General features: G+C 39.8%; 1 protein-coding gene across 1 annotated transcript in view; it reads left to right on the top strand.

Moving 5' to 3' along the window:
- Nucleotides 1-21,287, top strand: part of LOC125269750 (disintegrin and metalloproteinase domain-containing protein 23) — a 73,525-nt gene that overhangs the window by 23,065 nt on the left and 29,173 nt on the right. Inside the window, exons 5-14 of the mRNA XM_048192710.1 lie at nt 1,110-1,192; nt 2,441-2,504; nt 3,224-3,296; nt 7,525-7,571; nt 8,426-8,491; nt 13,982-14,050; nt 14,302-14,468; nt 14,560-14,644; nt 21,002-21,089; nt 21,197-21,248. Of these exons, the coding sequence (XP_048048667.1) occupies nt 1,110-1,192; nt 2,441-2,504; nt 3,224-3,296; nt 7,525-7,571; nt 8,426-8,491; nt 13,982-14,050; nt 14,302-14,468; nt 14,560-14,644; nt 21,002-21,089; nt 21,197-21,248 (794 nt within the window). The remainder of the gene's footprint in view (nt 1-1,109; nt 1,193-2,440; nt 2,505-3,223; nt 3,297-7,524; nt 7,572-8,425; nt 8,492-13,981; nt 14,051-14,301; nt 14,469-14,559; nt 14,645-21,001; nt 21,090-21,196; nt 21,249-21,287) is intronic.

A 21,287-nucleotide genomic window follows, 5' to 3' on the forward strand; every position in this document is an offset into this window, starting at 1 on the left:
TGTTAACAGCGCAGTCTTGCCCCGCACAATATGGCGGACTCGTTGACGTATCGCAGCAACAGTCCAAAGCGGCCAATAGGGCGTCTAGTGTTTATTATATGTCTATGCTGACACTCTACTACAGGACGAAGTGACGGATCACGTGTGCTCCACTTACTTCAGTCCTATTGGTTGTCGCTCCCTTCATTTGCATCAAGTCACACTGTCAGCGACACACGGCGTCATGATCCTATTCATTTGGAGAGCTGGTAATTTCCTTTGGCGACAGAATGTAGGCGTTTCCTTGATGCAAATGAAGAGTGAAGTCAAAGGAGTGCACGTGATCCACCGCTACATCCTGTAGTGAAGTGTCTGCGGCAAGATTGAAAAGTTAATTTTAGGGATTAAAAAATTCTCTATAATTAACCTGACCTCATCCAGCCACAGCTCCTGCATCAGTCGGTGGTACTCGCCATGCTGACTCTGAGCTTGAATAGTTTTGTGAATCCAGATAGCACTTGCTGTTTCTCCTTCATCTTTAATATTAAGCATTTTAAGTACTGATTCCATTTATATTTAGACTTTTCTCTCTGAAATGTTTGTTTTTCGCAGCTAGAGAACTTATTCGCTGTCTACAACGTGTAATAACATCTGTGACACTCATTCACAAATGTTGTTAGGTAACCAATAGTGGGACCTGACTGCCAGCCACAGGCGACATGCAGCGACAAAATCACTGGTGGTGTGAACTGGGCTTCACTGTCACCGGAAATCTCTAACTCTCCATTGAAACGAATGGGAACATGTCGCTTAGTTTCTGCGTGTCACTGTCGGTGTGAACAGAGCTGTATTTGGCTACCAGAGCCGGTAGCCTATAATAAACCATTTGGGAGGACTAAAATTTACATATATGGCTTCAAAAACCAGATGCATTTACACCTGTCCAGTTTCATCTGGAATGCGTCTCAGACCACCGTCTGAATTGGTCTGAGTGATCGGATTTAAATCCATCTTGAAAGCGTTTTGGAGGGCATTTACACCTGGTCTTTTCATGATCAGATAGCCATCCAATCAGAGAAAACACATGAAGTGACCAGGTGTAAACTGGCCCTAAATCTGTGTGTTGTCAGGGTGGAGAGCACTGTTACTACCACGGCCAGATCAGAGGGATCGACAACTCACATGCCGCTCTGTCCACCTGTAACGGTTTACAGTGAGTACTGGAGTCAATCCATGAATAAGTCAGTATACAGCTTTTTCCACTGTATACTGACTTATTCAGTTGTGTTGTATATTTTCCTAATTTTTAAGTATTTTTTTTTTTTTTATTATTAATCAACTTAAAGATGTATGTGTAATTAGTGCTGTCAAATCAATTAATTACGATTAATCGCATCTAACATAAAAATGTTGTATATATATATATATAAATTGATAAATATATATCCTTGATAAATATGAACAAAGAAGCTTGTAAAAATAAATCTGCAATGTTAATCCTTTTGATCTTTTATTTAAAAAATGCACAAAAATCTAACTTTTCATTGTAGTACATGAATTGTAAATGTGGGAAAAATCTCTTAATGAAATAAATGTTTTTCTCCAATACACGTTGGCCACAATTAATTAACTTTCACCAAGATAACAGTCTTTTCCTTTAATGCCTGATGAGTTTGGAGAACACCTGACAAGATCAGAGACCATTCCTTCATGCAGAATCTCTCCAAATCCTTCAGATTCCCAGCTCTATGTTGGTACACTCTCCTCTTCAGTTCACTCCACTCATAGGGTTCAGGTCATGGACTGGGATCAGTGCTTGAAATGGGCCGGTACTCGGCTTCTCTATTCTTACCTTTAGCGTACTGTCAGCGTACTGGCACTTCCGACATGTTGCAGTTTTGTGTTGATGTTTGTTTTGGATCATTGTCCTGAGGGAAGATCCAACCACGGCCCATTATGCGATTTCTAGCAGAGGTGGTCAGGTTTTGATTTTTTTATCTGTTGATATTTGATAGAATCCATGATGCTATATATCTGAACAAGATGTTCAGGATCTCCGGCAAAAAATAGGCCCTTTTTATCCCTGTTTGCACCAAACCCATCTGGTGGGTTTGCTGCCAAAAAGCTCTTTTTTTAGTTTTTTCTCATTTTTTGAATGAAAGATCAAAAGGATAAACAATGCAGATTTGTTTTCATAGCCATTTGATAACCATTGATCATATTTACCAAGGATGTGAATAATTCCTGACCATGATTGTATATATTTTATATTTAGAAAATTTTGTTAGATGCGATTAATCATGATTCATCGTTTTGACGGCACTAATGTTTATGCTACAAATTATGTTCAAACTCATTGTAGTGTAGTTTGTTGTGTGTCTGTTTTCCTCATTTCAAAGTTGCTTTGGATAAATGCAGATAAATGAATAAACTTAATTGTTTGTCTCTCTCTGGTTCCCAGTGGCATGTTTGATGATGGAGTCCATATGTACACAATTGAGCCACTTAAGCAGACTCACCCTATTGTAAGTTTTCTTTTTAAATTTCATTTTTATACACTTAATCAGCTCCACAGACCAACATTTATGTACAATACAACTCAAGCATATTATCCAATTCTATTATGTTTATGTGAAAATTCTGACAAATTTTACCAGAACATACGTGATGATAAATAAATAGTAAATTCATAGAGCTAGATGTGATGTTCCTGAAAGAAATTAATTCTTTTATTTAGCAAGGATGCATTAAATTAATAAAAAATGTCAGTAAAGACATTTATAATGTTACAAAAAGATTTATATTTCAAATAAATGCTGCTCAAACTTTATTCATCAAAGAATCCTGCATATTTTATTGTGTTTTTCACTCTTCCTCAAGCAGCATAACCATTTTCAATTGTGATAAAAAATAAAAGCAGTTTCTTGAGCATCAGATCATCAAATTAGAATGATTTCTGAAGGATCATGTGACACTGAAGACTGGAGTAATGATGCTGAAAATTCAGCTTTGATCACAGGAATAAATTAGCAGTTTAAAATATATTCATATAGAAAACAGTTATTTTAAATTGTAATAATATTTCACAATATTACTGTATTTTTGGATCAATAATGCAACATTACGGTAATGTATCTTTGGGAAACGTGATGAAAATGTAAATGTCTTTGAGATGTGCAGCTGAATTCACTTTGGATGAACTCAGTGAGATTTGGCTGCTCATACTCTGTGTTTTTTTCATTAGGAGGGAACAGCGAGACCACATGTCTTGCACAGAACGACTATCCTTCAGAAAACCCCACCTACAGGAGAAAAAGGTACATACAACACAGCTCTCTATGAACTGTCAGGACATCCTGATAAAAGAATAGTTAAAAGAATAGTTCACCCACTAAAATCCTTACTAAAATCCTTGTTTAAAAAAAGAGGGGGTTAATAAAGGCCTTCTGAAGTGAAGCAATGTGTTTGTGTAAGAAAAATATCCATATTTAAAACTTTAAAAAGTAAAATAACTAGTTCCCTGACAGGAAAAAAAAAAGCAGATCACCCCTTCCCCCTTGTGATGGGCTACAAGTTAAGCGCTTAAGAATCTGGAGTGATGATGCAAAGTGCTGTGTCATGGTGAGATGAGGCGGCTGTCTGATCCAAGGCAATGCTTAATGTGAGCATTGCTGGGGTAACTGTTTTAAAAAGGTTGGTCAAAGTGAAATGATGCAACCTCCTTTTGTTCCTTTTGTTGCCTTCTTTATTCACAACTGGAGGTTTTAGGCAGTGATGATGAAATAGATTATGTTTTGTCCAACACACCTAGGTAGGTATCTGGCAAACTGTTTGTGAATGATTAGTGCGACCTCTTCGCTTTATCACTCCATCATAAGCTGTCTCTGTTAAAAAAGCAATCTTTTCTTTTTCTTTGAACTCCCTCCAGTACTTCTAAAGGTTATTGCGAGTCTTCAGAGGTGGGACAATGGTGGGAGAAAAAGAATAGGAAAATGACCATTTCTCATCAGTTTCCCTTCAGTATATTGGCCTAGAGGTTATTAGGTGAGGATGGGCAGGGACCATGCTATTCAAACCCTAAATCATAATTCGTAGTTGTTTTGAAAACATTTGCACTCCCTTGTTGACTTGTGGTAGTATAGTAACTGTCTCTAAATATTAGGCAAAAAGATAGAGCAGGTTATTGGTCTTTTTTAAAAAAGAAAGAACCAAAACTCTGTCGTCTATTTCATATTGCGTGCTGAAAGCAGTGCTAAATTATGTTATGCACATATTTCTTATATTCGGCAAAGATACTTTCAGTTGGCACTGTTGGAGGATGGTTGAAATGTCTAAGGATGTCCTGCCCCCTTCACCTGCTTCCAGTGGAGTGTTTTTTTCAGTGGGTCTGTAAAGAGGAGGACTGGCACAGCAGAATTAGTTTGCCTTCGGCATCGCTCTTTTGCTGCCTAGGTCAGTCACTCTGCTTAGATTCCTTGAAAGTATCTTTTATATTCCCCCCTTTGGTCAGCATCTTAAGTAGGATTTTGTGGATAAAATCCGCTCCCTTGTGGATAAGTTGCACTCAGTGTGAAGCTTGGTAAATGCCAGAGCTCTGTGCCTCCCATGCTCTTATCACCACCCTCTTCACTTATTTAATTTGGAGTTTAAGTAGGGCTACACACCTCCCTCTAGACCAGGGGTTTTCACACCTGTCCTGGGGGACCCCCAGCCCTGCACATTTTGTATGTCTTTCTCATCTAACACACCTGATTCAACTCATCAGCTCATTAGTAGAGACTGCAAGACCTGAAGTAGGTGTGTCAGATAAAGGAGACATACGAAATGTGCAGGGCTGGGGGTCCTCCAGAACCCCTGGTCTAGACAGATACCTCCTAAGGGTTGATGAAAGGTAAATGGGATTATGGTGGGCAGCCTGCAAAAGTGTCCCTCTATTTCGTTCACCTCCCTCCCCAACTACTGTCGGGTTTTGAAGCAGGGATATAGGCTCCTATTGGGATTGGTGCTTTCAATAGATCGTTGTTCATAATGGTTCTCAGGAGCGTGCCTTTTCTTTCAGGATGTGAGCTTGGTAAAGAGAGTTATGGATGGTCAGCATAATCATCCCAATCTCTCTCCAATTATTTATCATGGTTTTAAGTAGGGCCTAAGCTCACCTGCAATTTCATTGGGTAGAGTCTGGTTAATGAGAGTTTTTTTGGGTAAATTGCAGTACGTCCCATTTTCTTGTTTACCTTCCTCCTTGATAATATTCTGTGGTAGGGATATATGCTTTCTTGTGGATGGGTGGCAATACTGAAGGTTATAGCACGGGCAAAGTAGAGTCTGTGGCCTTTTTTCAGTAATCTCATTCTGGAGATACTGATTACTGAGATTTTTAGCACCTCGCATGCTGTCTTTGGAAGGATGCTCCTTGGAAGCCTCTCAGAAAATACTTGCTGAGGTGCTAGTGATTCATAACTAGAAGCTATGTTGTATATTCCCCCTTATAGCTCTGATGGAGCTCTAGGTTGAGACCTGTCTCGGAAAAGGGAGTAGGTGGGATTTATGTAGGTGGGATACTGGCTTAGAAAGTAGTGCTACTCTGCCGTTTTTTGCACAAGTCACATAGGATGTGCCCTTGGGTGTTGACGCGTTCTTGACTCCTGTGTGATTCCGTAGAGTCACTTACTTGCTATGTCCACTGTGTTTGTGTATATTCACAGCCTAGGACAGGCATTTCATTAGCAAGGCGTAGTGGATATTGAGTTCTTATAGTGTCAACATCAAGACCAGTGGCATAGTGCAAATCCACAGGGCCACCCCGAAAGCCGAAAGGGGGGGAAGGGGAATGGTTACGTCACAATATTGCAAATCTTTCCATTTTAAACCAAGGCGGCGAGCCAGGGGATATCACACAAGCGACGTGCAAGCTTTGCGCAAGAGTTATGCCGGTGAAAAAGTCTCAACCTTGGTCAGTATTCACTACAGAAAGTTCAAGTAAAAAGTGACGGAGCTGTAGGTGTCTGACGCTGCATTAACAAATTTCAACATAACATGCTGTTAACGGTATACAATTTATTGGTCTTAATTTATTGGATTGTCTCTTGTGGCTCGTACATGTAGTGAAACAAATGAGAAGAATTGTATTTTGTGTTAAACAGGTGGTTTTTTAAAGTCGGTGCGTGAAGTAAAGCTACTCTTAATTTTCATTGATGACTGCAGTGTTAGGAAATATCATAGAAATTAAAAAAAAAAAAAAAAACATTTTCAAAGAGGACCTAATAGCCTAATCTTTCATTATCCTCACAGCATGTAAGTTATGCGCTATAAAATTATTGTGGGGCAAATTTATTATATTATTAATTTAATAATAAAAGTAACTTAATAGGGTTACACCTTATTTTAGTGCTGTAGTTACATTGTTATTACTCAAATAAGTACTGAGTACTATTCATTTACTACATGTACTTACTATAGAGTTACAGTTAGGGTTTGGTTTGGGGTTAATTACTTGTAATTATGCATAATTTTCTGTTAATACTATAGTAAGTACATGTATTAACGTGTAACTGTAAAATAAAGTGTTACCCCTAATAGTAATAGTAATAGAGTAGAAGATTGTAACAGGCCTAAATTAATTGAAAATGCCAAATCCTCTTATTATTATTATTGCCAATATTTAATACTTTTGACATCATCTTTGGCTATTGTCGATACATGATCATTGTCTATTGACGCAACCCAGCACAGGGGGGTTATCGCGGGCTCCCCTGCAATGCCTGCATAGGCACTCTGTGTGTGAAATCATGGACTGCCGTCTGCCAATAAAACTGCCGTGTGTTTACACACGTTCTGGCACTGGTCATGCCGAGGGCATTCCCCATAACATCAACACCAAGATGCAGCGCCTCATTCCTCTTCTCAGGGAACCGGGTCACATACACAACCTGAGACTTGTCAATATAATATTGTTATTTTGGAGTGAACTTTATTTAATGAAACATCCAAATATACAGATAAAATGTCTGCATACGTCTTCTGAATGATACTGTAGACCAGGGTTTCCTAACCACATTCCTGGAGCCCCCCCAACACTCCATGTTTTCCATGTCTCTTTGATCAAACACACCTGATTCAGATCATCAGCTCATTAGTCGAGACTCCAAGACCTGAAATGGACATGTCAGACAAAGCAGACATGCAATTTGTGCAGTGTTGGGGGGCTCCAGGAACATGGTTGGGAACCACTGCTCTAGACAGCAAAAAGAAGAGTGTTCTTAAGGGGAAAACTTAACTGAAACTAACTGTGAAACTAACTGAACATAACTGTTACAGTATGAGAGTTTTGAGTGCAAAAAATGTCATGCCACATAACTTTCTGCTGAGAGCACTGAATGTTCAGATTTTATCATAGTCTGTGTTGTTTAGAGAAGAGAGATTGTGCTTTTTGTGTCACTGAAAACAATTGCACTGTTGTTATAAGATTAAAATTTCATTTTGGGAAGGACTCAGACTTAGGAAGAGCTGGCAAACAAACATATGTTTGTGTGTATGTGTGTGCAGGCATGGAGGAGGATTTGTCTTGGCTCCGACGGAGGAAAAAGCGAGCTGTAAGAGTTTGAATGGGATGCAGCTGATCCTGGATACATGCCACAAAGTGATCTAGAACAGAACACTGTCAATGACAGACCAACACACATCCCATAATGCCAAACAGATAGACACAGCCTCAGCCTTAGTACTGGCACTTTTAGTACACAAAGGTTACATCCCAATTTGCATAATGTTCATACTAGATTGTATTCATGTATTTCAAACATTAGTAAAGTAAAAACAGTTTTACACTGGGGTCTGGATGGGAGGATACAAGATTTATTTGTGGACTTCGGAAGTATGCATTTTTAGGTTAATGTTGCACACAACCCTTGGCATTATTACTGAGGAGGACGAGTGACTCGACTGTTCAGTTGTAGAAAAATGCAGACTGCAACTACTGGAGCAGTTTTTAAACACATGAACATAAAAATTGTTTAAAGTTAAATTAGGTAATAAAAAACAGCTACTTTAAATTAAAACAACATTTCACAGTATTACTGTATTTTTTTACTATATTTTTGATCAAAGTAGAAGAGACTCCTTTTAAATACATTAAAAAAATCTTACCAAGCCCAAACATTTGAAGTTTACTTTCCCATGACCAGAAAAATGCAAGCTTTCAGTATGCAAAAATGTAGTCAGTTTTTGAAGTCAAGTTAAATGAAAGTCCATAAATTAAATTATGTCGTTGCAGAAGTATGTAAATTGGGATCTATCCAAAAACTTTGATCCAGAACAAGGCACATTCCTTTATCCATAAATGTAACAGTAGCCCATTATGAGAGTTTGTAATGTATGAAAGTGATTATAGGACACTTTTTTCATGCAGCAGCTGAACCGTGATTGTATTGTCCTTTTTCTCTTCCAGATCCCAAGGAACCTGTTTGAGGAGATGAAGTACATAGAGCTGATGGTTGTCATTGACCACCACATGGTGTGTTTGAATGCTGTTTGAATATAATAGTATGTGAGTGTGTCTTTGGCCCATGATTTCCTGTGTGAAGAAGAACTACAATTTAGCAGTACTTAAAAAGAGAATTTATTACAGGAAAAATTATGAAAAATGATATGATCAATAAGCCATGGCAACGTGTATTTCCATTTTCCACTATAACTCATCAAAATAATTTAACTTTTTTTTTTTTTTTTAAGTTATACAAGATTCAATTAGGCAAGATTTTTTAAAAAAAGTACAGCCAATTTAATTATTCATAAAAAAAATTAAATAGAATTAGAGGGATCACAATTAACAATTTCATGTTAATTGCATTTCTGTCATGACAACTCTCAGTGCTTGGTGTGTTTGGCATGGTAATGGGTATGACAATGTTGATATGTTTGGTCTTGGTGGAATAGACCTGCTTCGCTATTTCTGCTGTTATTGCTGCTACTGCTGTAGGTTATTGATGTTTCTGCAGAGCAAGTATGGGACTTGCTATTGCCAATATACAGTCACCTAAAGGATTATTAGGAACACCTGTTCAATTTCTCATTAATGCAATTATCTAATCAACCAATCACATGGCAGTTGCTTCAATGCATTTAGGGTTGTGGTCCTGGTCAAGACAATCTCCTGAACTCCAAACTGAATATCAGAATGGGAAAGAAAGGTGATTTAAGCAATTTTGAGCATGGCATGGTTATTGGTGCCAGACGGGCCGGTCTGAGTATTTCACAATCTGCTCAGTTACTGGGATTTTCACGCACAACCATTTCTAGGGTTTACAAAGAATGGTGTGAAAAGGGAAAAACATCCAGTATACGGCAGTCCTGTGTGCAAAAATGGCTTGTTGATGCTAGAGGTCAGAGGAGAATGGGCCGACTGATTCAAGCTGATAGAAGAGCAACTTTGACTGAAATAACCACTCGTTACAACCGAGGTATGCAGCAAAGCATTTGTGAAGCCACAACATGCACAACCTTGAGGCGGATGGGCTACAACAGCAGAAGACCCCACCGGGTACCACTCATCTCCACTACAAATAGGAAAAAGAGGCTACAATTTGCACGAGCTCACCAAACTCGGACAGTTGAAGACTGGAAAAATGTTGCCTGGTCTGATGAGTCTCGATTTCTGTTGAGACATTCAGATGGTAGAGTCAGAATTTGGCGTAAACAGAATGAGAACATGGATCCATCATGCCTTGTTACCACTGTGCAGGCTGGTGGTGGTGGTGTAATGGTGTGGGGGATGTTTTCTTGGCACACTTTAGGCCCCTTAGTGCCAATTTGGCATTGTTTAAATGTCACAAAGCTCGAATCATTTCAAATTGGTTTCTTGAACATGACAATGAGTTCACTGTACTAAAATGCCCCCCACAGTCACCAGATCTCAACCCAGTAGAGCATCTTTGGGATGTGGTGGAACGGGAGCTTTGTACCCTGGATGTGCATCCCACAAATCTCCATCAACTGCAAGATGCTATCCTATCAATATGGGCCATCATTTCTAAAGAATGCTTTCAGCACCTTGTTGAATCAATGCCACGTAGAATTAAGGCAGTTTTGAAGGTGAAAGGGGGTCAAACAGTATTAGTATGGTGTTCCTAATAGTCCTTTAGGTGAGTGTATACACAACACGCTGCTGTGAGCAAGTAAAACATGCTGCTGCTGTACAATATAGCGTACATGAATAACCTGTAGCAGATCTATACAGGTGGAGCTGGGGAAGGTGGGGGGTTTCTTAAAACATGCTGTTCTGCGGAGGAAAATGCTACCCATGTTTTTGAAAGTTGAGCATGCAAGCTCATTGGCTACTGATACAGCAGGAACCAATCAATTAGCTGTGCCTTACAGATAATGATGTGATTACGAGCAGGTTGAGTTAAAGGACCTATTAGCCTGCACCATCTAGAGTTTCATGACAGAACTTTGTATTTGTCTGTGAAATATAGTTAAAGTGTAGCTGAATGTACTGACAAGCATTTATGGTAAACTTAAATATATTTATTTTATTTAGTAAAATGTAATTTCTGTTGAAATTTGTATGTCATGTATTTAAGTATATTTGTAATTAAACAACTAACCCTAATTAAACAACTAACCTTAATAACCTTAATATTAACCTTAAATTATCAAATAATATTAAAAAAACTCTAAAGTTAAAATGATAATCAAGTACTTTACATGTGTTTTAGTATGTTAGCCAACTAGGGTGACCACCAGTCCCAAAATTGGAAGCTTTGTCCAGCGTCCTGCAAGTCATAAACAGTGTCTCGCATTTCAATTTTGTCTGTTAATATTATTATTATTATTATTTCTGCATAATTTTCTTTAATAGTCCTTTAAATTACAATACCAAAATAATAAAAAAAAAAAACATTAATAAGAAAACACTGAATATGCGCAGTGCAGTCGATTGTTATGTACTGCTCCAAGCATGAAAGATTGAGGATCCAAATGCAATCTTTATTAGATTCTATTACTATTTACTAGAGTCAAAAAACAGACAAAGGTCATACACAGGAGAGCAACCTAAGGCACAGGCAAATAGAGTAATCCAAAGAACCAGGCAGAAAACAAAAACCATGAATACATAAAAAAAAAACAAAAAAAACATGAAAACAGAGGAACTAGGCGAGTGCTCAGATACACAAAGCAAACACATTCAAGATCTAGTGATGAGTGACTGTGTAGACCTGGCTTGTATAGACAGAGCTAATGAGGCTAATGAGTAACAGCTGTATGTAATCATGGCTGATAAGTCTAGGCAAAGGATTATGGGGAATGGAGTCCATGAAGGTTTGACAATAATCCGGGGTGGAGACCAGATTCTCTTCCACCTTTCTCAATTGGGTCTTTTACCATGGAACAACCACGTTATGCCTGTTAGCATTAAGATATTACACACCTGACCTAGGAATGCAGAACAAATTTTAGGATTTTCATGATGATTGCAACAAAAACTCCAGGTCATTTCAAGGCTTGAGGAGAGAAACCTGCGGTTAGAACAGATCTCTGCATACTCGGCTGATAACGTCAGGATTAATTATGGTGTGCATAACTAACAGACAAGAATGCCTCAATTATCAAGGACAACTGAGTGGCCCATATTCTACACAACTGTGCGAGGCATGTAGGCAAAAAGCTGAGAGTTGACATTGAGAACATAGTCACAAATGTTTACAACCCACTTTTCGTCTTCAGCTAAACGTGTGCAAGAATTAAAGGGAGTGTTTGAGTTTGTGGCCTGTAGTCAAGCGTCTGCACGACTCCTGGCCAGCTGTCAAAGGCCATTTTTTATCTCTTGGAGAAGAGCGCTGTCCATCAGCACTTTGGAAACTGCTCGCAAATGTTGAGGATGGAGAGGACGTGCCCTGTGAACTCCAGGAATACCTGATGTTTTTGCTAAATAGCCTCAAAGTTTTTTTCTATGCAGTGCTTAAAGTTGAGGGAGACGAGACAACTTTAACAAATCTCAAATTGAAACTCGCACAAAAGGAAAAGGATTGATTCTTTGGATTGGAGACCAGCATTCTCCTACAATAGTTTCCCACTGCACAGGCTGCTGTTATAGAGCAGGACTTTCTTATGCTCTACAAAGAGCGCTTGCTTACATAAACAAGTGGTTTGATTTCATTGATGGCAACTACCTAAAGCACATCTCATGCCTGGCTATCAAGAGGAAATTTAGCTTCCAAGACCTCCGTGGAGCAGCTGAAGCATTAAAAATGAGCTTTAAGCTGGAAATGAACCAGCTGTTCTTTTGCCACGCATAAAGGAAATCGCAACAACAACAAATCCTGTTGCATCAAAATGCATGTCAGTGCCCCAAACATGACAGCTATGGTATCTTTGGCTTTGAGCATTCCTGCGTGGACAGAGACAAGGAACCGAGCAATTGTGGACCTCATAAAAAGTGAACTCCTGATGAAAGTGAACTGCAGCTACACCTGCCAAGAGTTTGTGCTTTGCATCTGCCTGCATTGACACCATTTTCTTTAAGAGCTGCTGTGCAGCCAAAATTATATACCAGTTATCACTGTAAAGCTGCTTTGACACAATCTGCATTGTAAAAAGCACTATATAAGTAAAGGTGACTTGACATAATGAATGAGAAGGCCCTACTCGAAGCTGCCAGATCAGACAAAAAATATTTATTCAAGATGCACTGAATCCGAAAAGAATGCATTTAATCTTTCTAGTCTTTCCTAATGGAATTTATGTGCTTATTTGGAAATGTCCTTTTTTTATTATTTTTTTACTTCATTATATTTAGCCAAACTGAGTGGCCTTCACAGTGCCAGTCAGCACCATCATTAACATTTTATAAAGACTGTTAGTGATTTAAAGCATGTTAAAGGATTAGTCCACTTTTAAATACACTTTTCCTGATAAATTTACTCACCCCCATGTCATCAAAGATGTTCATGTCTTTCTTTCGTCAGGCGAAAAGAAATGAAGGTTTTTGAGGAAAACATTCCAGGATTTTTCTCCTTACAGTGGATTTCAATGGCTACCAACAGATTGAAGGTCAAAATTACAGTTTCAGTGCAGCTTCAAGGGCTTTAAACGATACCAGATGAGTAATAAGGGTCTTATCTAACGAATTGATCGGTCATTTTCGAAAAAAATACAACCGTTTATGCTTTATAAACAAAATATCGCCTTGAACGTACTTTCCGCTTCCGCATTCTTCATAACGCTTACGCTGAATGTCGATTCGTTAGATAAGACACTTATTACTCATCTGGGATCGTTTAAAGCCCTTGAAGCTGCACTGAAACTGTAATTTTGACCTTCAACCTGTTGGTAGCCATTGAAATCCACTATAAGGAGAATAATCCTGGAATGTTTTCCTCAAAAACCTTCATTTCTTTTCGACTGACGAAAGAAAGACATGAACATCTTGGATGACATGGGGGTGAGTAAATGTATCAGGAAAAGTGTATTTAAAAGTGGACTAATCCTTTAACATCACTGCAAAAAGACATGGTATAATAATAGTAAGCTATCTCTACCTCATGTCCTGCATTATCCTGCAAAATCAGGTCTGCTGACCTGCAACAGAGCAATAGCCAGGTGGTCACACTATAGTTATCAAAATAAGTGAACTTCTTTAAAAAGATTATTAAAACATTATTTAAAATGTACTTTAAATTTTAAAATTTTCACAATGGTTAAGGGGTAGAGTTGGTGTTAGGGATAGGCATATGACTATTGTTTGAAAAAAAAATGTTTATGCAATCTTCTTGAGTAACTGTGCCCATTGTTTCAGAAGGATTCAGTGCAGTGGTGTCCACTGGAGGGCACTGGAGTTTGTTCTCCTCATTAAATCTATTGCAGTGAATGCAGTATTAGCATTGCATTTGCTGAATGGCCTCAGTAAAGGCACATTTAATTGTACTGAGTTTGAGTGTTTGTTTGATCTTTTGGTTTGATGTTTTTATAGTTAGGCTATAACTATATTAATATTATCCCACAGTTTAAGAGACTGGGAACCAAGCAGCGCACACTCAACTTTGCCAAATCTGTGGTCAACCAGGCAGATGCTGTGAGTTTTTGAATGACTCTAATGTTGTTTAAGTAACCTATTATTGATCAGTTTTCAGTGAATAGCTTGTGTTAATGGTAATTTGACCCATCCCATAGAGCTGGATTTCAGAAACCCCTAATGGTTTGTGGGCCCGTAAAGATGAGAAATGCCAATTCCAATTTAAGTTAACAATATATATAGAGAGAGAGATTATATGGAAAGTTGTTGTTAATTTTCCCCTCTTGCTCTTTCTCTCTGTCTAATGGAAGATTTTTAAAGATCACCTGTACACCCGTGTAGTCCTGGTCGCCATAGAGATCTGGACGGATAAGGACCACATTCCCATTAGTGCGATTCCATTCGATATGCTGCGAAACTTTTCCAAATACCGACAGCAGCACATCAGGCAGCATGCAGATGCAGTGCATCTGTTTTCGTGAGTTCATATTTGCGCATGACTGCTTACATACACACTCAAATGTGCAGAAATGAATTATGCCTAATGGAGCTTCTGTGTGTATCTGCAGTAACGTGGCATTTCACTATCCTCGGGGCTGTGCGGCGTATTTTGGAGGGATGTGTTCTGTGAGTCATGGGGTTGGAGTCATTGAGGTGAGTGAATCACATGTAGATTGACTGACTCTCAGCAAATATCCAGAAGGAGCTGAACTCATCAAAGTCTGTATCGAAATGAAGTTTTCTTTATAGTAGTAAATGTTACAGCTGATTTTACACACTGATCTAAGTCTTTGTTTGCAATACTTTTAGTGTGAACTAGGGTACAGAAATCAAATAAAATTTCTACAAAAACTACAGTATCGTTTAAAAGTTTGGTGTTGGTAATATTTTTAATGTTTTTGAAAGAAGTCTCTTCTGCCCACCAAGGCTTTATTTATTTGATACAGTAAATACTGTAAAAACAGCAATATTGTGAAATATTATTACAATTTAAAGAATCTGTTTTCTATGTGAATGTATTGTAAAATATAATTTATTCCTGTGATCACAGCTGAATTTTCAGCATCATTACTTCAATGTTACATGATACTTCAGAAATCATTCTAATATGCTGATTTGCTGCTCAAGAAACATTTCTGCTTATTATCAGTGTTGAAAATGCCTCAGGTTACAACTGTAACCATGGTTCCCTGAAAAGGGAACGAGGCACTGTGTTGGAAATAGCGATGCTATGGGAACACTTCTTCGTGATTGCGTCTTGAAGCGTGTGTGTAAACAGTCAGCCCGCTGAGTGTGACATCATGACTAGGAAGCTCTATAAATAGTGCCCAGACCAAACAATATCAGCTTCTGATAGGCTGAACCAGTCACTCACAGGCAAGCTGGAAGTATGGCAAATCGATGCAGCATCTTGTTCCCTTTTCAGAGAACCATGGTTACAGTCGTAAACTGAGATGTTCCCTTTCAAGGAAACTTGTGCTGTGTTGTAAATAGCGACACTATGGGAATGATAATACACACTTTGCTGTACTGACATGTGCCTATCTAATGTGAATCATGACAATCACAAATAGGACAAGAGCACCTGGGACCCCAGAGTGGAGTCCAAGTGTAGTTCATAGAACCTCAAATAATTGCAGAGAGGACTAGTTTGCCATCATCACATACATCTTGTAGGTACACCCCTGACAATAAGGCTTTAAAACCCGTCATACTCCTAGTTGAATGGACTCTGACAGCCATAGGTGAACGCTGTCCAGACACCTCATAAGCAATAGAGATAGCCTCAACTATCTAAAGGGGGGAGGACAAAAGGCCTGCAAAACTATAGATCGCCTCATGATAGTGTGGACCTTAGGAACATACCCTGGTCTAGGGTGTGGAAAGGCTTTCACCTTACCAGGTGCAAACTCTAAGCATGAAGGGGCAACCGACAGGGCTTGAAGGTCTCCTATTCTCTTTAGGGACGTAATGGCAGAAGAAACTTTGTTTTAAATGTTAAAAAATTCCTGAAACCTCCTCAATGAGTTCAAACAAGAACAACGGCCAAATCCCAGGCCAGTACCCTTGTGCAGTTTGCAGGCCTCAGCCTCAAAGCACCACAGAGGAAATGTAACACTAACAGGTTTCTCCCTAAAGATTCCCCACTCAAAGATGCATGGTAGGCAACTATGGCAGCCATGTAGACCTTCAGAGTGGAGGGCGATAACCCTGGGGAGAACCAACCCTGCATGAACTCCAGCACTGTACCAACCGGGCTGTTAACGGGGTCCCACTGGTGATCTCCACACCATGAAGTGAAGACTCTCCACTTCAGGGCATACAGTTTCCTCATGGAGGGACCTCTGAAGTGAAGTATGGTCTCAACAACCTCAATTGAGAGACCTCCTCAGAGACCAAATCCACAGTTCCAAGTGGGGGTGAAGGATCAAGCCCCCTGTCTGGGACAGAAGATCCCTCCTGACCGAAATCTTCCTAAGAGAGCCGTTGAGAAGGGACACAAGATCAAACAACCAACCAAACTCGGGACGGCCAGAACAAGGCTATCTGTTTTGTAATCCTGGCGGATTCTCTCCAGAACCCGGGAGCAGAGCGATTGGGGAAAAGGCAAGATGCAACCTCAGCCATGTCTGCAACATGGCATCAAGCGCCAGTATATCTGGATGTGTAAGGGAGTACCAGAACAGACAGTGTGTCATTTCTTGAGATGCAAATAAGTCCATTTGCCTGGCCGAATTCCCTCTAAATCAACTCTACCACATCGGGTCGAGTCTCCATTCTCCGGGCCTCAGCCCCTGCCTCAACAGGATGTCTGCTCCCTGATTTTGATACCCAGGGTTATACACTGCTCTGAGAGAAAGCAGCTTTCCCTGAGCCCAAGGGAGGATCTGGTATGCCAGTTTGTAAAGTGGGTGCAACCGCAGACCCACCTGATGACCTGGAGACCAATGTGTTGTCGGTCCGGACAAGCACATGATGGCCCCTCAGGTCTGAGAGGAAGTGTTTCAAAGCTAGAAAAACAGCCATCATCTCCAGGCAGTTTATGTGCCAGGAGAGACAATGATCCCTCCAAGATCTCGCAAGATCGCTCCCCAGCCTGTGAGGGAAGCGTAAGCATTACACAATGACGAGGAGCTCCCAGCATGGGGCCCTGGGACAAGAACCAAGGTTTCTTCCACATCACCAAGGTACAAAGTCACTTGCATGTATTCTTGATCATGCAAAATGGGTTGCACCTCAGGGAAAATCCCTTGACCTTGAGCCACCACTCCAAAGATTTCATGTACAACAGGCCAAAAGGTATCACATTGGACACAGCTGCCAGCAGGCCTAACAGTCTCTGGAACCGTTTGACAATAAGTGACTGGCCTAGCTTTATTTTATTTATGGCTGCGAGCAGGAGACAGACGTGCCTGCATAGTCGTTCAATTCCACACCATGCCTAGAAAAGTGGTCCTCTGAGCTGGAGGAAGTACATTCTTCTTGGAGTTCAGCTTTAACCTTAATTATTTCATGTGGACGAGGATGACATCTTGATGCTGAACTGCAATATGCTCTGTATGAGCCAGAATCAACCAGCCGTCTATGTAATTTAATGCGTGAATGCTCTGGAGTCGCAGAGCTGCATCCACACATTTTGTGAAAGTGCGGGGTGATAAGGCTAGGCCGAAAGAAGAACTCGATACTTAGATAGCTGTCATGTGCAGGCATGCACTGGCCTGCCCTGCCTATTATAAGCTTTACCCACCAAGGCCGAAGTTGTTATACATGGCCTGGTTTACAATGTTGGGGCCTTGAGGGATGATGCTGTATGAGGAGACAGATAGCTTGCATACATCTGCTCCACCCTGAGCATCATCCCATACACGTGTTCTAGAATAGTTTGTAACTTGGAGGCCGAAGACAGGATGACACGACACCTCTGTATGGGAAAAATGCAGGCCCCTGCGTGGAGGTTGTATTTATGTGGGCAAAAAACTTTCGTCCAGCTTGCTTCTTGGATGAACGTCCTGCCTCTCAGCCAGCCAGTCGATTTTTAATTTGGACATAGCACAAGTCACAATCTCCACCAGCCCCTTATAATCAAGAGAGTGAGGTGGCAAGTCCTCACTCCGTGCTTTGATTCTGTCACAGACACGTCAGGTTCCAACATCACCCAATCACAGCGCGCACCTTCTCCAGAGTACTGATCACCACCACCTGCACCTCATCACTCAACTCATCAACAGCACTACAAAGCACACACGCACACAGCACTCCACGTCCGGTCTCGTTCGCATACCCTCAATGCTATGCTTACCTCAAGGACTCCTCCTCGCATACTCACCTGTCTCCAGCGTGTCCCTTCCTTCTGTGTGCTTCGTCTGCTGTGTGAGTGTGTTTCCGTCAGCTCGTCAGTTCTCCAGCGATCTCCAAGCTCCAGCGTGTATCTACCTGCAAAGAAAAGGACAGTAAATATACTTCATATTACCTGCTCAAGTCTATCTGCAATCAGTTCACTCACCTGTGTGTTTCACCCTGCTCTACTGTGGTCTAATAAAGCAACTGTTACCTGTTACATCTGTGTCTGTCTCCAGTCTACTGTAACAGATTCTTAGCACATCCACCTCCTTTGAGCTGAATAACTGAAGCACTGGGCCCTCACTCGGGGCAAAAGAAACCACAAGGCATGCTTCCGATCTCTGAAAGAGGGCACTGGATCTAGTGGGTGAGGACAGAGAAAAGGCAGAGCCCATCTCCAACCCCTCCTTTCCCTTGGCAGAAGCCTGGACCACAGGGAACATGAGCCTGGGCATTCTTCTCAAAGAGCATCCGACATGAGCAAAGCGTCCTCAGCAGCAGACACTCCCAGTGAGCACTAAAAAGCTGACTTTGCTTAAGAGCTGACTGTGCATGCTCCGCTTCCAAACAAACAATGAACAAATCATGTGTGTAGGGAAGGTGTGCTAGTTCTTAGGTTAACTTGGTCATCGCCATGGGGTGTCGGTAAGGACACGGAGACAGGAAGACCAGTTAGGTTACTTTAATGTTCTTCATAGGTTACATTGGTATACAATCTTGAGCATGGTTGTGTATAGTTTTAAGTGTGGTCTAAACAAAGGAAAGGAAAAATAAAATTACATAAATTAAGTGATTTGGAACAAACAGGATAAGATTATCACGTGTAAACTATCAGATAACATCATTAGATGTAAACTGTAAGCAGTACTGTAATGCAATATATATACATATATAATGTGCATCATTAAACATATAAGCTTTAGAAACTGAACAGCATAAATGAAAGTATGTATACATTAAGTATAAGTTTGACAAATTAACCACACCTCTGAACTAACTACTCTCTAAATTAGGCGGAAATATCTCACAATCGCATTAATGACTTGAATTATTATCATTCTACATACATGTATTTGGTTTAGAGTGCTTAATGTTTACATAAACGATCGCTAATGCAGACCGCGGGTCTTCCGTGCATCAGTCTACTTTTATAAACAACTCGACAAATAATCTTAATCAACATTAACAACACTGTACAAGATGAATACACTTACTTTTGGTCATTAACGCACACAACTTCGACAGGAATCGGCAGAAAAACAACACACGAACCATCTCTTTCTGACTAAGCAAAAACTAAACTTACGGTTCTATTTAACAGTCACCCTACAATGCGGTGATTTGATTGGCTGTCCCTTCGCGTGATCAGTGCATGATAACTATGGTGGCCTGGATGCTTGTTAACCTGAATGCCTAAAAGTGTCCAGAAGATGGCGCAGTTGACTTTCCTCTTCTACAATGTGTATCACCGCCCTTAATGTAGCAGGGGCAGGGAGGTACACTTGTTTGCTCACCATTATTATATATGATTGCGACAATACAACATCAATTAAGATACACAGTTTGAAACACAGAAACTGACATTGTTTGGTCTGGGCAGTATTTATAGATCTTCCTGGTCATGACTGTTTACACACGTCCTTCAAGACGCAATCACACAGAAGCTGTCCCACTATTTCTGATACAGCATGAGTTTCCTTGAATAGGAAGTTGTGCTGCTTCATATTTATGTGGAAACCGTGATGCATTTTTTTCATGATTCTTTGATGAATAGAAAGTTCAAAAGAACAGCGTTTATTTGAATTGGAAATCTTTTGTTTTAACATTATAAATGCCTTTACTGTCACTTTTTCTTGTTGAATAAAAGTATTGATTTAATTAATTTTGACACCCTCCCCCATTCCACCTTTTACAATTTTTATTTAATTATCACATCAACTATATCTTATTTTTCTGGAGTATTGCAGTATTTATTATACATTATTTATCTGTACACTTTTTTTTATTAATGTGCCCTCATAATCTTTAATACATAAAAACATAAGCTTTTTCTCCTCCTTGCAATGACATCTCTTTTCTTCTCTGATGGTGTGTGCATCAGCATGAGGGCGGGACAACAATCACATCACAATAGTGAAGAAAATCAACAACAACAACAACAACTACAAAAAAAATCACATGTAGTGTATGCTACTCATAGCTACTCTACTCCTGTATGTACAATCTTAAAAATAAAGGTTCTTTATTGACATTGATGGCTCAGTTAAGTACCTTTAACATCCATGGAACTTTTCCACTGCACAAAAGTTTCTTTAGATTTTTTAAATTTTCTTCATACTAAGAAAGGTTTCTTTTAAGACCTGTTCTTTGGGGAACTAAAAATTGTTCTCCCCTTTCAAAACCTTTATTTTTAATTTAGTTAAACCACACATTATGGGGACAAAATGTCCTCACATAGATGGCAATATCCCAAATCCTTGTCCTTGTGGGGACATTTTTGGTCCCCATGTGAAAATTTTCTGTGATGTGTAGGTTTAGGGGTAGTGTTTGGGTTAGGGGAGAGAATATACAGTTTGTACAGTATAAAAATCATTATATGGATCATTATATAGAGATTAATTCTCTCTCTCTCTCGCTCTCTCTCTCTCTCTCTGTGTAATGTATGTGCAGTATGGCTCTTTGTGGACACTGGCGCTTGTGCTGTCCCAGAGTTTGGCTCAGAATCTTGGGATTCAGTGGGATACAACATCAATAAAAAGTACACACTCTTTCTCAGAATCTTGCTGACTTTACTTTGATACTGACATTTAAAATATTGAGCATTAACTGACTGTTTGTGTGTATGTGTGTGTTCTGTTTTATCAGATGATTGTGGGTGCATGAACTCGTGGCAAGGCTGTATCATGGAGGACAATGGGTGAGTTACTCCACACAAAAATATTTTGTGATATATGAC

Source organism: Megalobrama amblycephala, linkage group LG6, assembly GCF_018812025.1.
Source record: "Megalobrama amblycephala isolate DHTTF-2021 linkage group LG6, ASM1881202v1, whole genome shotgun sequence".
Classification (NCBI taxonomy): domain Eukaryota; kingdom Metazoa; phylum Chordata; class Actinopteri; order Cypriniformes; family Xenocyprididae; genus Megalobrama; species Megalobrama amblycephala.